Below are 13,961 nucleotides of genomic sequence, written 5' to 3'. Positions count from 1 at the left end.
TGAGACTGGAATTGTAGTGAGTGTGGTTTCCTTCTCCTCCTGACTGGTTATGCCAGTACTGAGTTGAGAGAGCTTAGCCTCCAGTTTGGCTATATGGTTGCATCCCTCACATGTGTTGGAATTTGTTGGGAGGAGGAGAGGGTTGTCTGTGTACATGAGGCAGTTGTAACATTGCCTCAAGATTCCCAGATTCACCAGCTGGACCGGAGAGGAGATTGACAACTGACCTTTGGACATGCTAGAATAATATTGGGAATTCCTTAATAATTGAAAACCAGGGCCAGTGGGGAGTGAGGGTGTAGTGCTTTTAATTTTTAGTGCTGACTTATATAATTGCTTTAGTGAGCAAGTGCCAGGTAACTTAAGTGCAATGTGTTACAGGTAACTTAAATGCAAAAACGACAAACAGTAACTTTCTTTCAAGTGAAACAAGGAAATAAGTACAGTAAGCAATGCAGATATCACTAGTGATCCACAGAAGCGCTGAGAAGCAGCGTATTAGGTGGAATTAGCATTCCAGGGAAATAACAAGCGAACAAACAACAAGCATATAAACAAAGCTAGATTCAGCAGGCCTGGATCTAGTCTATGCTACAGCAAACAAGGTGTACCAATTTCAGTAAGATACAGTTCAAATATTCAGGCACTATAAACCTTTAACCAGAAATTCCCAGCTCAGAAGGGCAGAGTCCAGCCTCTTCTCCCACAAGAGTACAGACCACAAACCTTCTTAATGTAAAATAACTGGCCTGAAGCCCAAGTGCTTAAACCAGAACTAATACACTTTAAGAATAACAGACACTGGGCTCTCAATCAGCAGTTCTCAACTTAGAAGGATGAAAGCTACCTGTCCTGCCACCACAGTGCATGCCACAAACCTTCCTAATGTATAACAACTGGTCTGAAGCCCAAGTGCTTAATCCAAAAGACTTAGAATGATAGCTACACTTTAATCAAGTTACTACCAAGCAGTAATAAATACAATTGAATACTTTAGAGAATGCCTGGATTAGTGCTCAAGTTACACAAACAAAGCTAGATCCAGCAGGCCCGAATCCAGTCTATGCCACAGCAAACAAGGCGCACCAACTTCAGTAAGAAGCAGTTCAGATATGCATGCACTATAAGCCTTTAACCAGAAATTCCCAGCTCAGAAGGGCAGAGTCCAGCCTCTTCTCCCACAAGAGTGCAGACCACGAACCCTCTTAATGTAAAAATAACTGGCCTGAAAGCCCAAGTGCTTAAACCAGAATTAATACACTTTTAGAATAACAGACACTGAGCCCTCAAATCAGCAGTTCCCAACCTAGAAGGATGTAAGCTACCTGTTCTGCCACTACAGTGCAGACCACAAACCCTCCCAGTGCAAAACAACTGGTCCGAAGCTCAAGTGTTTAAACCAAAAGTCTTAGAATGAGTTACACCAAGCAGTAATACATACAATTGAGTACTTTTAAGATGATGCAAAAGTAAAAAAGTAGGTAGAAACACAAGTACAGTAAAAGCAGATGAAATTTTTTTTTTTTTTTTCTGAATAAGTGCTGAGATCAAAGAAACAGATTTGAGTGCTGAAACTAGTAAACTGGCTAGTTATAAGAAAAAAAACTAAGCTAGAAGGCTTCCCTCCAACACAGAAGGGCTTGGGGGCTCAGAAGCCTACAAATAGTCTATACCACTTAACAGGAAAGGCAGGAAACAAGCTTAAATTTTTTTTTTTTTCTGTTTCCCAGATGCTCTCTTTGTACACAGTAGGAGTGCCTGAAATCAGAATATGATCTCACTGCACTCAGTTGAGTGAGCAAATGAGATGGGCCCAGAAGGAGTATCCAAACACAAATTTACAAGAGGGGCGGGCAGTTGCAAGGCCACTAAGATTAACACCAAAACAAAAACAGGGAGGGTCGGTGGGACTAACTGAAGAGCAGAGTCAAAACTTCCAGTTCAGTTAATATTCCTTCCACACAGTTAAAATCAATTTAAATACTGTATTTTTTTTAAAAAAAGAGCAGATAAATATATATATATATATATATATATATATATATATATATATATATATATATATATATGTGTGTGTGTGTGTGTGTGTGTGTGTGTTCATAGGTAGGTACTAGGCTATTGGCCCTAGAGCCTATATAAGCCTAGTCAAAAAGGTACCCTGGCTTTCACCACCCAAGAAAATTATTTTCCTGTGCCCCTGTCGAGCAGAGCCACAGAGGTGATCCCCGGGGTGAATTTCCTATTTCCCATCCAATCAACAAGATTTTTCTTGAAGAGTGCTAATGAGGAGCTTTGTTTGATATAGATAGGTAGTTTGTTCCAGAGTATAGGAAGTCTCTGGGACAGGAATCTATCCCTCCAGCATGTTCTGTTTATTGTGGTGACAAGGTTTAGGTCCCTAGAGTGTGTAGCTTGGAGGGATTGGGATTTCTTTAAATGGAGCATGTCCAACAGCTCTGGGTTTGACATAGCTTTGTATGTTAAGCAGAGATCGCCTCTGAGTAGGCGATATGCAACAGAGTAAAGCTGGATTTTTTTGAGACGGTCTGCGTAGGGCATCTGTTTGAGGGTGGTAATCCTCTTTGTGAGGTATTTCTGTGGCCTTTCCAGTTGTTGTAGCTGTCTTTTGAGGTACAGGCCAAAAAGGGTGTTGTACTCTATAATGGGTCTAATGCGTGACTAGTAGAGGGGAACAATGACCTCTTTTTTCCTGGATGTGTAACCTTTTGTAATGAGGTGTGCCACGTAGAAGGATTTCCTGACTACTGTGACAATGTGGTTATCAAAGGAGAGACTACTGTCCACCTGTGTCCCAAGGTCTCTTATCACACTTTCGATGTTAAGTAGACTACCACCTATGTGGTAGCTCATGAGTACAGAGTTTTTACCAAAGGGGATGACAATGCACTTTTTGGCATTGAGCTTGAGGCCATGGCTTTGACACCAGGCATCTGTCTCCGTGAGGCCCTTTTGTAGGATGTCCACATCATTAGGAGTTTCGATTATGGCTCCTAGTTTGCAGTCATCTGCGAACTTCATTAGCCAAAGACCTTCTGTGTTAGCCTGTACTTCAGAAAAGTAGATACCAAACAGGACTGAACCTTGTGGTACTCCACTTGTCTCTGGTCTGAAGTCGGATTTGGAGTCTGCTACTTTCACAGTGTGGGTTCTGTCAGTGAGCCAGTTTGCAACCCATCTTGTGACATAGGGATTTATACTTAATTTAGTGAGTTTATCTATAATTCCAGAGGGGGGATGGTGTCAAAAGGCTTGGCGAGATCTAGATAGGCTGTGTGAACCACCTTACCCTCATCTACGGCTTTCGTGACTGCTTCAAAGAAGTCTATCAGGTTTAGCAGACATGATCTGCCTTTTACAAACCCAAACTGGGTGGGGTCCAGAGTTTGGAGATTACCAATGTCTTTGTTATATATTATATAATATATATTATAAGGTTCCTGAAACATTAAGTGAAGAAATGACATAATGTTTAATATTAAATGGCAAATGCTGGAAGCCAGAATCACACCTGCTTAACTCTAATATGTTGTTAATATGGATTATTGGTCTTTGTATGTATGGTCCAGATGTAATCACTAATTGTACACAGGAATGTGGTGGTTGTCCCTTACCCCATACCTCATACCCGTTATACAGCCAAGGAGTTTAAAACATGCACCGTATATATTCATGTATTGGTCAAGCTCATGAATAAGTTAAAAGAGGAAGTCTGAGTCCACAAACTGATTACAATTCATTAACCCGTACATAGTGTGTAAGTTGGTAAGAGGATATAAAGCATTAGAACACAAAGTATTACAGATTTTTCACTTCATCATGTATTTTTAGTAACTGCAACAGTACAGTATACAATATTACTTAAATCCAAGTTGCCACATTTTTAAGGTCTGTTTTTTTGCATAAATGTTTCACTTCTGCATGAGTAAATACGGTAAGTATGGGGTGTAGGAAGTCTTATACACTTGCAAAAAGCTGTTATTTTCTAACATTTTTAAGAGCCACATTTCCATTTTTTTATTTTAAAAAGTAGCAATTTTGTATTCAATATTTCAAGTTTCATTATTTGTTTCAATATACTATTAGGCAGTCACATTAATAGAGTACCTTTACATCACTGCAAAAACTTAAATGCATGCTAAAATTAAAGCTTACTGTAAAACTGAGAAATTGCTCAACTGTCAGAAAAGGAAGCAACCCTGTACCCCCAAAGATGAGTGGTTTCTAATATGGGACATGCAGAATCTCATTTTTTTCATTTAAAATATTGATGTTAAAGTCGCCTCAATTTATTTTTTCATTGTTATCATCTGTGGCAGTGATATAACATTACATCTATATTTTCCTATCACTTCTTAAACTTAAGATTCCACTCCTCCCCTGAACTTAAATTCCCTGATCACTTCCTAAACCTAAATCTCCCATTCACCTCTTTAACCCTAAATTACTCTTTAAATCACCACCTAAATCTTTCTCTAAACTTTCACCTCTTCCATTCCCGCCTCACCCTGCTGCACACATATTTAACTCGTACTCGGATGATGATGTGCTTAGGCAAGGTGAAGTAGTTCCACTCTCTCCTGCATTGCTCACACACATTTCTTGAACACATTTTTTGAGTCTGAGCATGAGCAACGGTCCATGCGAGCTGCAACGTGCTCGAGTGCTTGACTGTATTCTGTGAGCAGCCAGAATTCAGGCTGTTGTAATACATCCTTTTCAGTGTCAAGAACCAGTATTTTGCAATATATTGGGCTAGTTTTCTTAGCACAACAGTGATAGTGCACTGGAAAAGTCACACCTTTGTGCGTGTGTGTGTGTGTGTGTGTGTGTGTGTGTGTGTGTGTGTGTGTGTGTGTGTGTGTGTGTGTGTGTGTGTGTGTGTGTGTGTGTGTGTGTGTCTGTGTGGATATCTCTGCAAATGTGTTGAAGAGACATTATTAATTATAAGGTCAATAGCTATTTTATACTTTGGATGTAAAATATTTTCTCCAGCAAGAATTATATATACTGCACCAACTTTCAAACATTAAGAAAAGGAACTAATTTCCATCAAAAATATAAAAAAATATACACTAATGATAAAACAAATGCAAAATAATTTACAAGGTGGGCATTTCATGGAAATAATGATTTTTTTCCTGTAATGTCCACCCTTCTCAGCATTATAGCTTGCTTTTGTATCAAAAACAATAAAAAACAATATAAGATATAATGTGCAGTAACTGTTAACCTCCATAACCAGCGTCTATGTAAATGGACTGTGTAGAAAATGTTTTTGTTGTGGAATATTTCTGAAGTCCTAAGTTTGTTGCACCACCCTGGCCTCAATTCCTGTTAGTGTTATTATTTACTGTGGACTAAATGCACATAATGAAAAAAAAAGCATTGCTTACAGATTAGGGCTTTCCTTTCAATGATGCTCAGTTGTGCAGCATTGACATACTGTAACGTATTTCTAAACTGCCTAACCTTTTTTTGTTTTGTTTCTGTAATCTACATTAATAGAAAGCAGATGATCAGAAAAACTATGGTTGCCAGTCATAAAAAGCACTGTATCTGTGATTAGAGGTGTTTACATGTACTGAATATGGTTTAGCAACAATCTTCACAGTATGTGCCAAAGTGATTTAGTGTGAGTTGTCAGAAACTGTTCATATTGGTAGAAGTGCTGTCTAAAATGATAAGTGAGTATCATACAGAAATGCATGAAATCGGCACTGCATTGGAAGTGCTATAATCCAAAGGGCTGCATCATAGAGGATTACTACCGCTCTAAAAAAGCACCTGCAGCATACATCGATTACTTTTAATGAGTATTGTACCACATTCGTTCATGTTGTAATTACTTAACATTGCCTTGTTAATAAGCTTAACGATGTGCAGATTTGTATAGCGAATGCTACTTAGGTAAAATGAAAATGTATTTAATCAGAATGACTTTTGGCGGTAGCATTCCATGTTCGAACTCTACAGCGACTGGTCACCATACCTAACATACATTGGTCATAGTAAAGTACACAATAAGCTTTTACTGGAAGTCAAGACTAGTAAAGCGAGCCTCACAAGTCCCCAGAGTGGTCCTTCATTTCTCCATAACATTCACTTGCTTGGAATTCGTTACTGCTTACTTTAGACTTCCCACAAGCTTAGACGCTCACATAAGCCTGACTCGCTCCTTTTCTTCTTCCCAGTCTTCTTATGATTTTGCTGTCTTCATGCATAAAATTTGTATTTAATGGTTACTATAAACTGTCAGCCCAAATGTAATTAAATCTTGTGTTCTAGCCTTATTATTATAACATTTTATGCCTAGGTTCCTTATTGCTATAATGTTCTACTGTTATGGTATGTAATACTTACTGACTGCATATATTGCACAATCAAGTATAAATGCCTACAGTTAGGTACACTGTATTCGTATTATACCATCTGGTGTATATTGCTGAAATTGTTTTAATAATTTTAGTGCACTCAAGGTCTGTGAAAGAGCCACAGGTTCACTGAGATCATTCAGTCAACACATGAAATAAATAAACACACACACACACACACACACACACACACACACACACACACACACACACACACACACACACACACACACACACACACACTTGTTTCATTCCTTTTTTTGCAGGGCAGTAGTCTTGGCGATACATTCAGATGTTCTAAGAAACTGTCAGAGTTACAACCAGAAAAATAAGTTCAGGAGAGAGAGAGAGAGAGAGAGAGAAACAATCTGGAATGTGATTGTTGGAAAAGGATTTGAACTCATTGTTCCAGTGTAGGGTGTAGCACTGAAGACTAGTCTGCTCATTTTCTTTTTTTTGAACATTTCAGCATTTGGTTAAGAAATACAAAGTCCAACTTTTTAAAATGTAATTTTACAAAAAACTGTACATTAAAATGTATTTATTGATTTTTATACATTTTAAACAAAAGGAAAAATCCAGTTTGATATGTATATTTAGCAGAAGATCTATAAATATTATTAGTTTAAGGAATCAGTTGATATAATGCTTAGAGTAAGTCAGCCATTTGAGCAGATAAAAAAGGAACTGCACTGGGCATTTTACCTGACAGCTGCAGTATTCCTGCAGATATGCTGCAAAGCTAAGTATCACTTGGGTGTGTTTCTCTCCTTCCAGGCTGGAATAACAGATGAACACTTTGGGGACCTTGGCCTCCTGTGGCGTCCATGCTACAGCAAACTCCGATAACGTCTCCAGTGGGCAGGTAGACACTGAATGCAAGAGAAGGATAAGTAGTAACTGTGTTACACTGTCTTTGTATTTATTTGTTTTATTAGTTTCTTGCCTTATTTATATATTGACATGGTTACTTATTCACTTACTGGGAATGTTCATCTGGGAAGTTCCCTTTGGAGAAAAACTCCACAAACATTAAAGTACATTAAGTCAGTGTTCATCAGGAGCATCTCTAAGAGCATGTTTGAGACACTTTGACACATCATGACAATATAATACAAAGCAGTGTAAACTGTGGCAATAATATGCGTCCTGTACACATACGTAGGCACTAATTTGATATAGTATTGGTTGCAACGGTTGTCTAAGAACAAAGATATGAGATCTGTGTATAGGTGTCAGATAAAATGTGAGGAAAACTGCCCCAGCACATAAATGGCCAAATGCCACATTATAAAACTCAGAAAACAAGATAAAAATTATATACTACTTCACTGGCTTTCAATACACAGACACAGCTAGTAAGTCATCAACATCACCATTAAAACCGATGCTCTTTTTTTCCCATTTTTTTTTACAGGAAGTCAGGCTGTCACATCAACTATCTCCACCTCTCTCAATTCAGTGCCACTCTTCTATCCTCTTCAGCAGTCATGCCTGACTGTCGCAGATCTTCTCTCACTCAATTCATCTAGCACTTGGATGGATATCCTTGTTACCTCTTGCTTACTTCCTGTCTGTCCCAAATCTTCTTCACCAAATTATTTTCTGCTTTCCTACCTGTATGCCTAAACCACCATAATTTTTAACATTCTCTGCAATCTGAGCTACTCTGGATTCTAATTTGATATCCTCATTTCTTCATCTGTCCCTCAGTGTGCATCTTACCACCCATTGCCATTACTTCATTTCTATCACCTTATAGATTCATAGATTAGTACTAAGCTAACTGCCCTTGCGAGCCATTTTAAGCCTAGCCAATTATCCCTTGTGAGACTCAAAGCCTGCACCTTGTGTTTGTAAGGCAAACACCTTAACCATCAGGCCACCCTCCCAACCCTATGCTTCCTCAACTGCTCTATCTTCACTGCCCAAGTTTATGCACTATATTACTATATACCGTTGTTTTATTCACATTACTTTCCATCTTTTTTGGCATTCTTCTATCACATACTGCCATTGACACTGTATGTGCAAGTTGGCTGCAGCACCTCTCATTCTAGCTCTGAGATCCTCATTCCAGCTTCCCTTCTCCACATCCATCACTCCTAGATACTTGAAGATTTTAACCTTTTCTACTACTTTCCCTTAAGTTTCAGCTTCTTCATATATATATATATATATATATATATATATATATATATATATATATATATGGATTCACTTCAGAAGACTGAAAACCCACAATCTCGAATCCCATAAGACTGACACCCAAAATCCTAAAAACTCAAAATCCTGAATCCCAAAAGACTGAAAACACACAGGGTACAAACACTGACTATAGAGAAGACAAAGCTTATTACTGTCTACCAAGTATGAGCAGGGGGTCAAGCCTGCTACTTAAATATATCAACTCTGAGATCGCACTCCAGAGAAAAAAATGGCGAAGATACCATTATTTGTTTCATGACTGCCTGTTGTAACCTTAGTAATGTTCCCTTCTAACTTGCTATACTACAACATAACTCATGTTAGTGTAGTGAAGTGCAATCTCGGAGTTGATATATTTAAGTAGCAGGGGGTGCAGGGGGGCTTGGTGAAAAGTAATATGCTTTGTCTTGTCTTTGTTTTTCGGTGTCTTTGTACTGGAATATCGTCAGTGTCTGTATCCTGTGTGTTTTCAGTCTTTTGGGATTCAGGATTTTTAATTTTCAGGATTTTGAGTTTTCAGGATTTTGGGTGTCAGTCTTATGGGATTCAAGATTGTGGGTTTTCAGTCTTCTGAAGTGAATCAATATATATATATATATATATATATATATATATATATATATATATATATATACTGTCGAATGTTCAGAACATCGAAGTTCTGATCATCGAGACCAGAACATCGATGTTCAGAACATCGAAGGTTCAAAGTGAACAACACAAAAAGAAATAAACTTACAAAAACTATTTTATGCGCACCCCCCATGTTAATATTCCAACTCTGAGATCGCACTACAGTGGGGTAAGGGAAATCTCCCGTTTACCGCTATATGCGGTAGTGCTACCCTACCTGCAATGCCAGCACTCAGATGGCACACACACACACACACCCACACACACACACAACATGCAGGGCACCTTGCTGCCCTGCACACACACCCAAAATTTTACATTTTTACTTACCTGGCACTTCCACTTTGAACCTTCGATGTTCTGAACATTGGTGTTCTGGTCTTGATGATCAGAACTTTGATGTTCTGAACATTCGACGGCTTCAAGTGGAACTATATATATATATATATATATATATATATATATATATATATACATACGTGTGTGTGTGTGTGTGTGTGTGTGTGTGTGTGTGTACATTCATATATATTTCTGGATCATACATCTACTATGTATATGGATATACGCATAATTTTTCACTGAGAATTGATCATAATACACATTCAATATAAATTAATTATGCATCACTAAAAACAAGACACTGCAGTAATCTGAGAGTTGGTACATAGACAATAAAGGTGTGTGGAACATAGTTTTTATTAACAAATGATAGGGTAGTAAGTCACACCACACCACCTACTCCATTTTACTTTTTTTTTTTTTTTTTTGCACTGATATATTAATGGCCTTTTTCATGCATGTATCTTAAAGCTCAAGGCAAAGCTTGCCAACATACACTGGATACCATGAATTTTCATATGTATTTTTTTTTCTAGGAGTTATACTTCCTGTTCAAGAAAAATTCTTAATTTTCTGTTTATGTCAGATTAGAGCATCAGTCATGACAAGACATTTTGAAGTGTAAAAGAGTCCATGAGCAAATGATGGATTTTAGTTTTGTTTCTGATTTACAACTGTTTACAGCTGCTAGTTTGCAATTCAGATTATTATGTCTTGCAGAATAGCTCACCGTACAGTGATTTTAGGCTTATTAACTTCACAGATATACTTTCTAATTTATAGTTACAGTATGAAATTTGCAAAGCTATTATAAGGCTTACTATTTAAGCCTATGTACATTTATATATTTTTGAGGAGAAACAGGCCTAGTCTTTTAGCTTTACTTTGTTCAAGTGAAGAAGTTACCTTATGGTACATACTTAGACTAGAGAAGTATAAATACTACTAGTAAAGAGTGAGAGAGAGATTTTTCTAACACTTTCTTTCATTAAATTTTTTGATTTATAATGTGAAACATTGTCCAAACTGACTTTCAAAAGTCTGTCAATTTGCTCCATTTAGAGTCACAGGTTCTGAAGCCCATTTTCTCATTACCTCTAAGTGCATTGCTAATATAAATTACGTGCTAATTATTTGTGTTTTAATCTTACTTGTTTGCATTTGTTTAAATGGTCAGTAATGCCACCTAGGGTAGAAGGGCATTATTAGATGTAAAATAAAGAATTATAGCTATATAAATGTGTTTGTAACCACTCATTCTTTGTTCATGACCCTTGTTATCCTACACAGGATCATGGAGGAAGGGGAGACTGACAGTCAAATTAAACCTGCACACACACACACACACACACACACACACACACACACACACACACACACACACACACACACACACACACACACACACACACACACACACACTCTGTTCTTTGCTTTAATCCTCTACCTTTTCTCAGCCAATCGTGACACCACAGATTTCTGGCCCATAGCAATTCTCTCACCCCTCTCTAAAATACTGGAAAAATGCATCCATGTCCAACTCCTCAACCACCTGCTTGAAAATCAAATTCTATCTCCCACTCAGCATGGTTTCAGATCAGGGCACAGCACCACAACTGCACTCCTCTCCTTCCTAGATACTGTCAACCGGGCTCAGGATTCAGGCAAAATAATTGCTTCTCTTTTCCTAGACCTCTCAAAAGCTTTTGATACCATTTCCCACACCATCCTCCTCTCTAAACTATCCACCCTCCACATTTCCACACCTACCCTACAATGCTTCAATAGTTATCTCTCCAATAGGCAGCAATCTACCAAATGGCAACAACCTTACTCTCCTTCCCTCAATACTTCCACAGGGATACCCGAAGGCTCCATACTTAGTCCCCTCTTATGTGGCATCTTTATTAACAACTTTCACTCCACTCTCATACAATGCTTAGTGATCCAGTATGATGACGACTCTACAATAATATGCACTGCAAATTCCAGCTCTGAACTGCAGCAAATCACCCAGAATGTCCTCACCTCTACTGAATCATGGATACTTAACAATCATGTTGCCCAAAATCCAAAAAACGAAACTAGTACTTTTTACCCCTAAGAAAACAACTCCGCTAGATAAAAAAACTCTTCACTATACAGGATGAAGACGATACCACTAAAGAAGTTGTCCCCCCACACTAACTAGGCATTATTATAGATGAAAACCTTAACTTTGACCTACATATAAACAATAATATCATAAAAACACACCAAAAGCTAGTATCTCTACAGGCACCAAGACTTTCTTAGCCTCTCTACTAGACAAACCATTGCAACCACCTTTTTGTTTCCCTCTATCCTTTATGGCACCCCTCTCCTCACTAATATCTATAATTCTGCAAAATGCAAACTTGAAATGTGTTGCAACAAAATAGCCAAATTTGTCACCAAGGCCAAATTCTCATCCCACCACTGTAACTCACCGAAACAATTAGGCTGGCTGGAACTCTCCCACCACCCAACTAATGACAGTGCACAAAATAATCTACAGACTCACAGACTGTTCTGCTCTCTGGACACTACTCACCCAATACCAACCCAGCAGGCAACTAAGATCGGAAACTCATCTACTTCTAAAAGTAGAAAAGCCCACCTTACCTGCTGATCGATTCCTCTATTCCTTCACCATCGCCAAACTAGGGAACTCACTTTCATCTTCCACAAGAAACACAGGCAGCACCACCACCTTCAAACAAATACTGAAAAATCATCTGGACTCTTCCTGGCTATGTACCTGCTCTATAACCTAACCTCTTCCTTCTCTTTATATGATAACTAAACTCCTATTGCTTTTTGCTAATGCTGACTGATATTTTCTCCATAATTATTAATTTTTATTACTTGATACTGGTACAATAATGCTGATTAATTTATCTCTGTTTATACCTCTCTCATTGAATTAATCTGGGAACCAACAAAATTCCTGCTTTTATGTATATATTAATGGGTGTACCTTCGTTGAAGGTTGTGCGTCAGAGCCAGCAACTCGGCACGTAAAAATCTATTGCCAATCATTAGCGGACCGGAGTTCCGCTGTGGCGACCCCTAACCGGGAAAAACCGAAAGACACATGTATATATTCTGTATATTATCACTGTGATCACTATCTGTAACATTATATCTACTTTTATACCAATTAATGTTTAATATTTTCTGTATCTATGCTCTTGTCAGAGCTTTTCGCCCTGGGTCTCCACTGAAAACGGGCTCTTTTAGGCCCAGTGGACTTTCCAGGTAAACAAATGCAATAAATAAAAAAAATAAAATAGTCCAGTTTGCTAATATTGCCAAAATTCTCCCCTGAAGTTTACCTATTCTCTTTCACATCCTGCATCCTCTGCCACCCCAAAATCTCCCTGAGCCATACAGCTAACCCACTTTCTGAGCATCTCACTAACCTCACTCCTGCGCTTCTCATCCAGCCTGTACTGATCCTTTCATGTTGTTCCCATATTAGCAATTTTGCTCAAGAAGCTTTGGAATGGCATAGATTCTGCTAGAGAATGGTGGAGCTTCAGGGGAGAATATGGGAACTAGCTTGGTTAGTTTGTGAGCAAAATATAGAGCAGAATTAGAGATGGGACAGTCAACAGGAAACTAGTAGACATGCTATGGTGAGACAAAGTAAGGGGAGAGAAAGACAGCAAACAGGAGGACACGAGCAGAAGTTATTATAAGAGTACAAGTAAGTAATGTGACAAAGACTAAAGAGAAGGGATGTTGTGGGAGGTATAAACATGTTATATGAGACAAGGAGAAGGAAACAAAGGTAGAAGGATAGGAGCAGGCAACACTGAGAAAGGATGAAGGGAAGCTACAACCAGTGGTTTGCAGGAGCACCGCAAAAAAGACAGGAGGAATGTGTTCATGGAGTGCTACTCACAAAGATGAAAGGGTAAGATAGTAAAAGTCCCTGAATCACAGAGAAGACATGTAGGAAGAGGGAGGATGGGAAAGGGAGCAGGTGTAGCACAGGGACAGAGGTAACCACCAAGAGGATGCAGATAAAAAGAGTAACAGCATGAATCAAGAAGTGAATAAGATGAGAGCTATTTTGATGACAGAGAAGAGGGGATTAACAGCCTTGGCAAAGGCAGAGGACAAATCAGGTACAGTGAAATAGTCTTGCGGCTAAGATGACCAGAGTACCTACCAAGGGAAAAGTGTGAATGCATGTTGTGGTACATTTAGGCACCAGTAACCTGTCAGGGGATACAGCTGAGGTGATAAAAAACAGAGACAAGGAAGCAGCAGAAAAATGCTAGGTAGTATTCTCAAAAGTGTTACCTGTGTGAACAGTAAGCACACTGAGGGAGAAGAGGATTATGAAGTACAATAACTAGC

General features: G+C 38.5%; 1 protein-coding gene across 1 annotated transcript in view; it reads right to left on the bottom strand.

Annotated features, from left to right (window-relative positions):
- Nucleotides 1-13,961, bottom strand: part of LOC122817310 (interleukin-17 receptor D-like) — a 353,566-nt gene that overhangs the window by 92,606 nt on the left and 246,999 nt on the right. Inside the window, exon 11 of the mRNA XM_044090533.1 lies at nt 7,098-7,264. Coding sequence (XP_043946468.1) covers nt 7,098-7,264 — 167 coding nt within the window. The remainder of the gene's footprint in view (nt 1-7,097; nt 7,265-13,961) is intronic.

The sequence above is a fragment of the Protopterus annectens genome, chromosome 12.part0, assembly GCF_019279795.1.
Source record: "Protopterus annectens isolate FY-2018-M chromosome 12.part0, PAN1.0, whole genome shotgun sequence".
Classification (NCBI taxonomy): domain Eukaryota; kingdom Metazoa; phylum Chordata; order Ceratodontiformes; family Protopteridae; genus Protopterus; species Protopterus annectens.
Note: the sequence above shows the minus strand (reverse complement) of the source record. Positions and strands in the feature narration are given on the sequence as shown.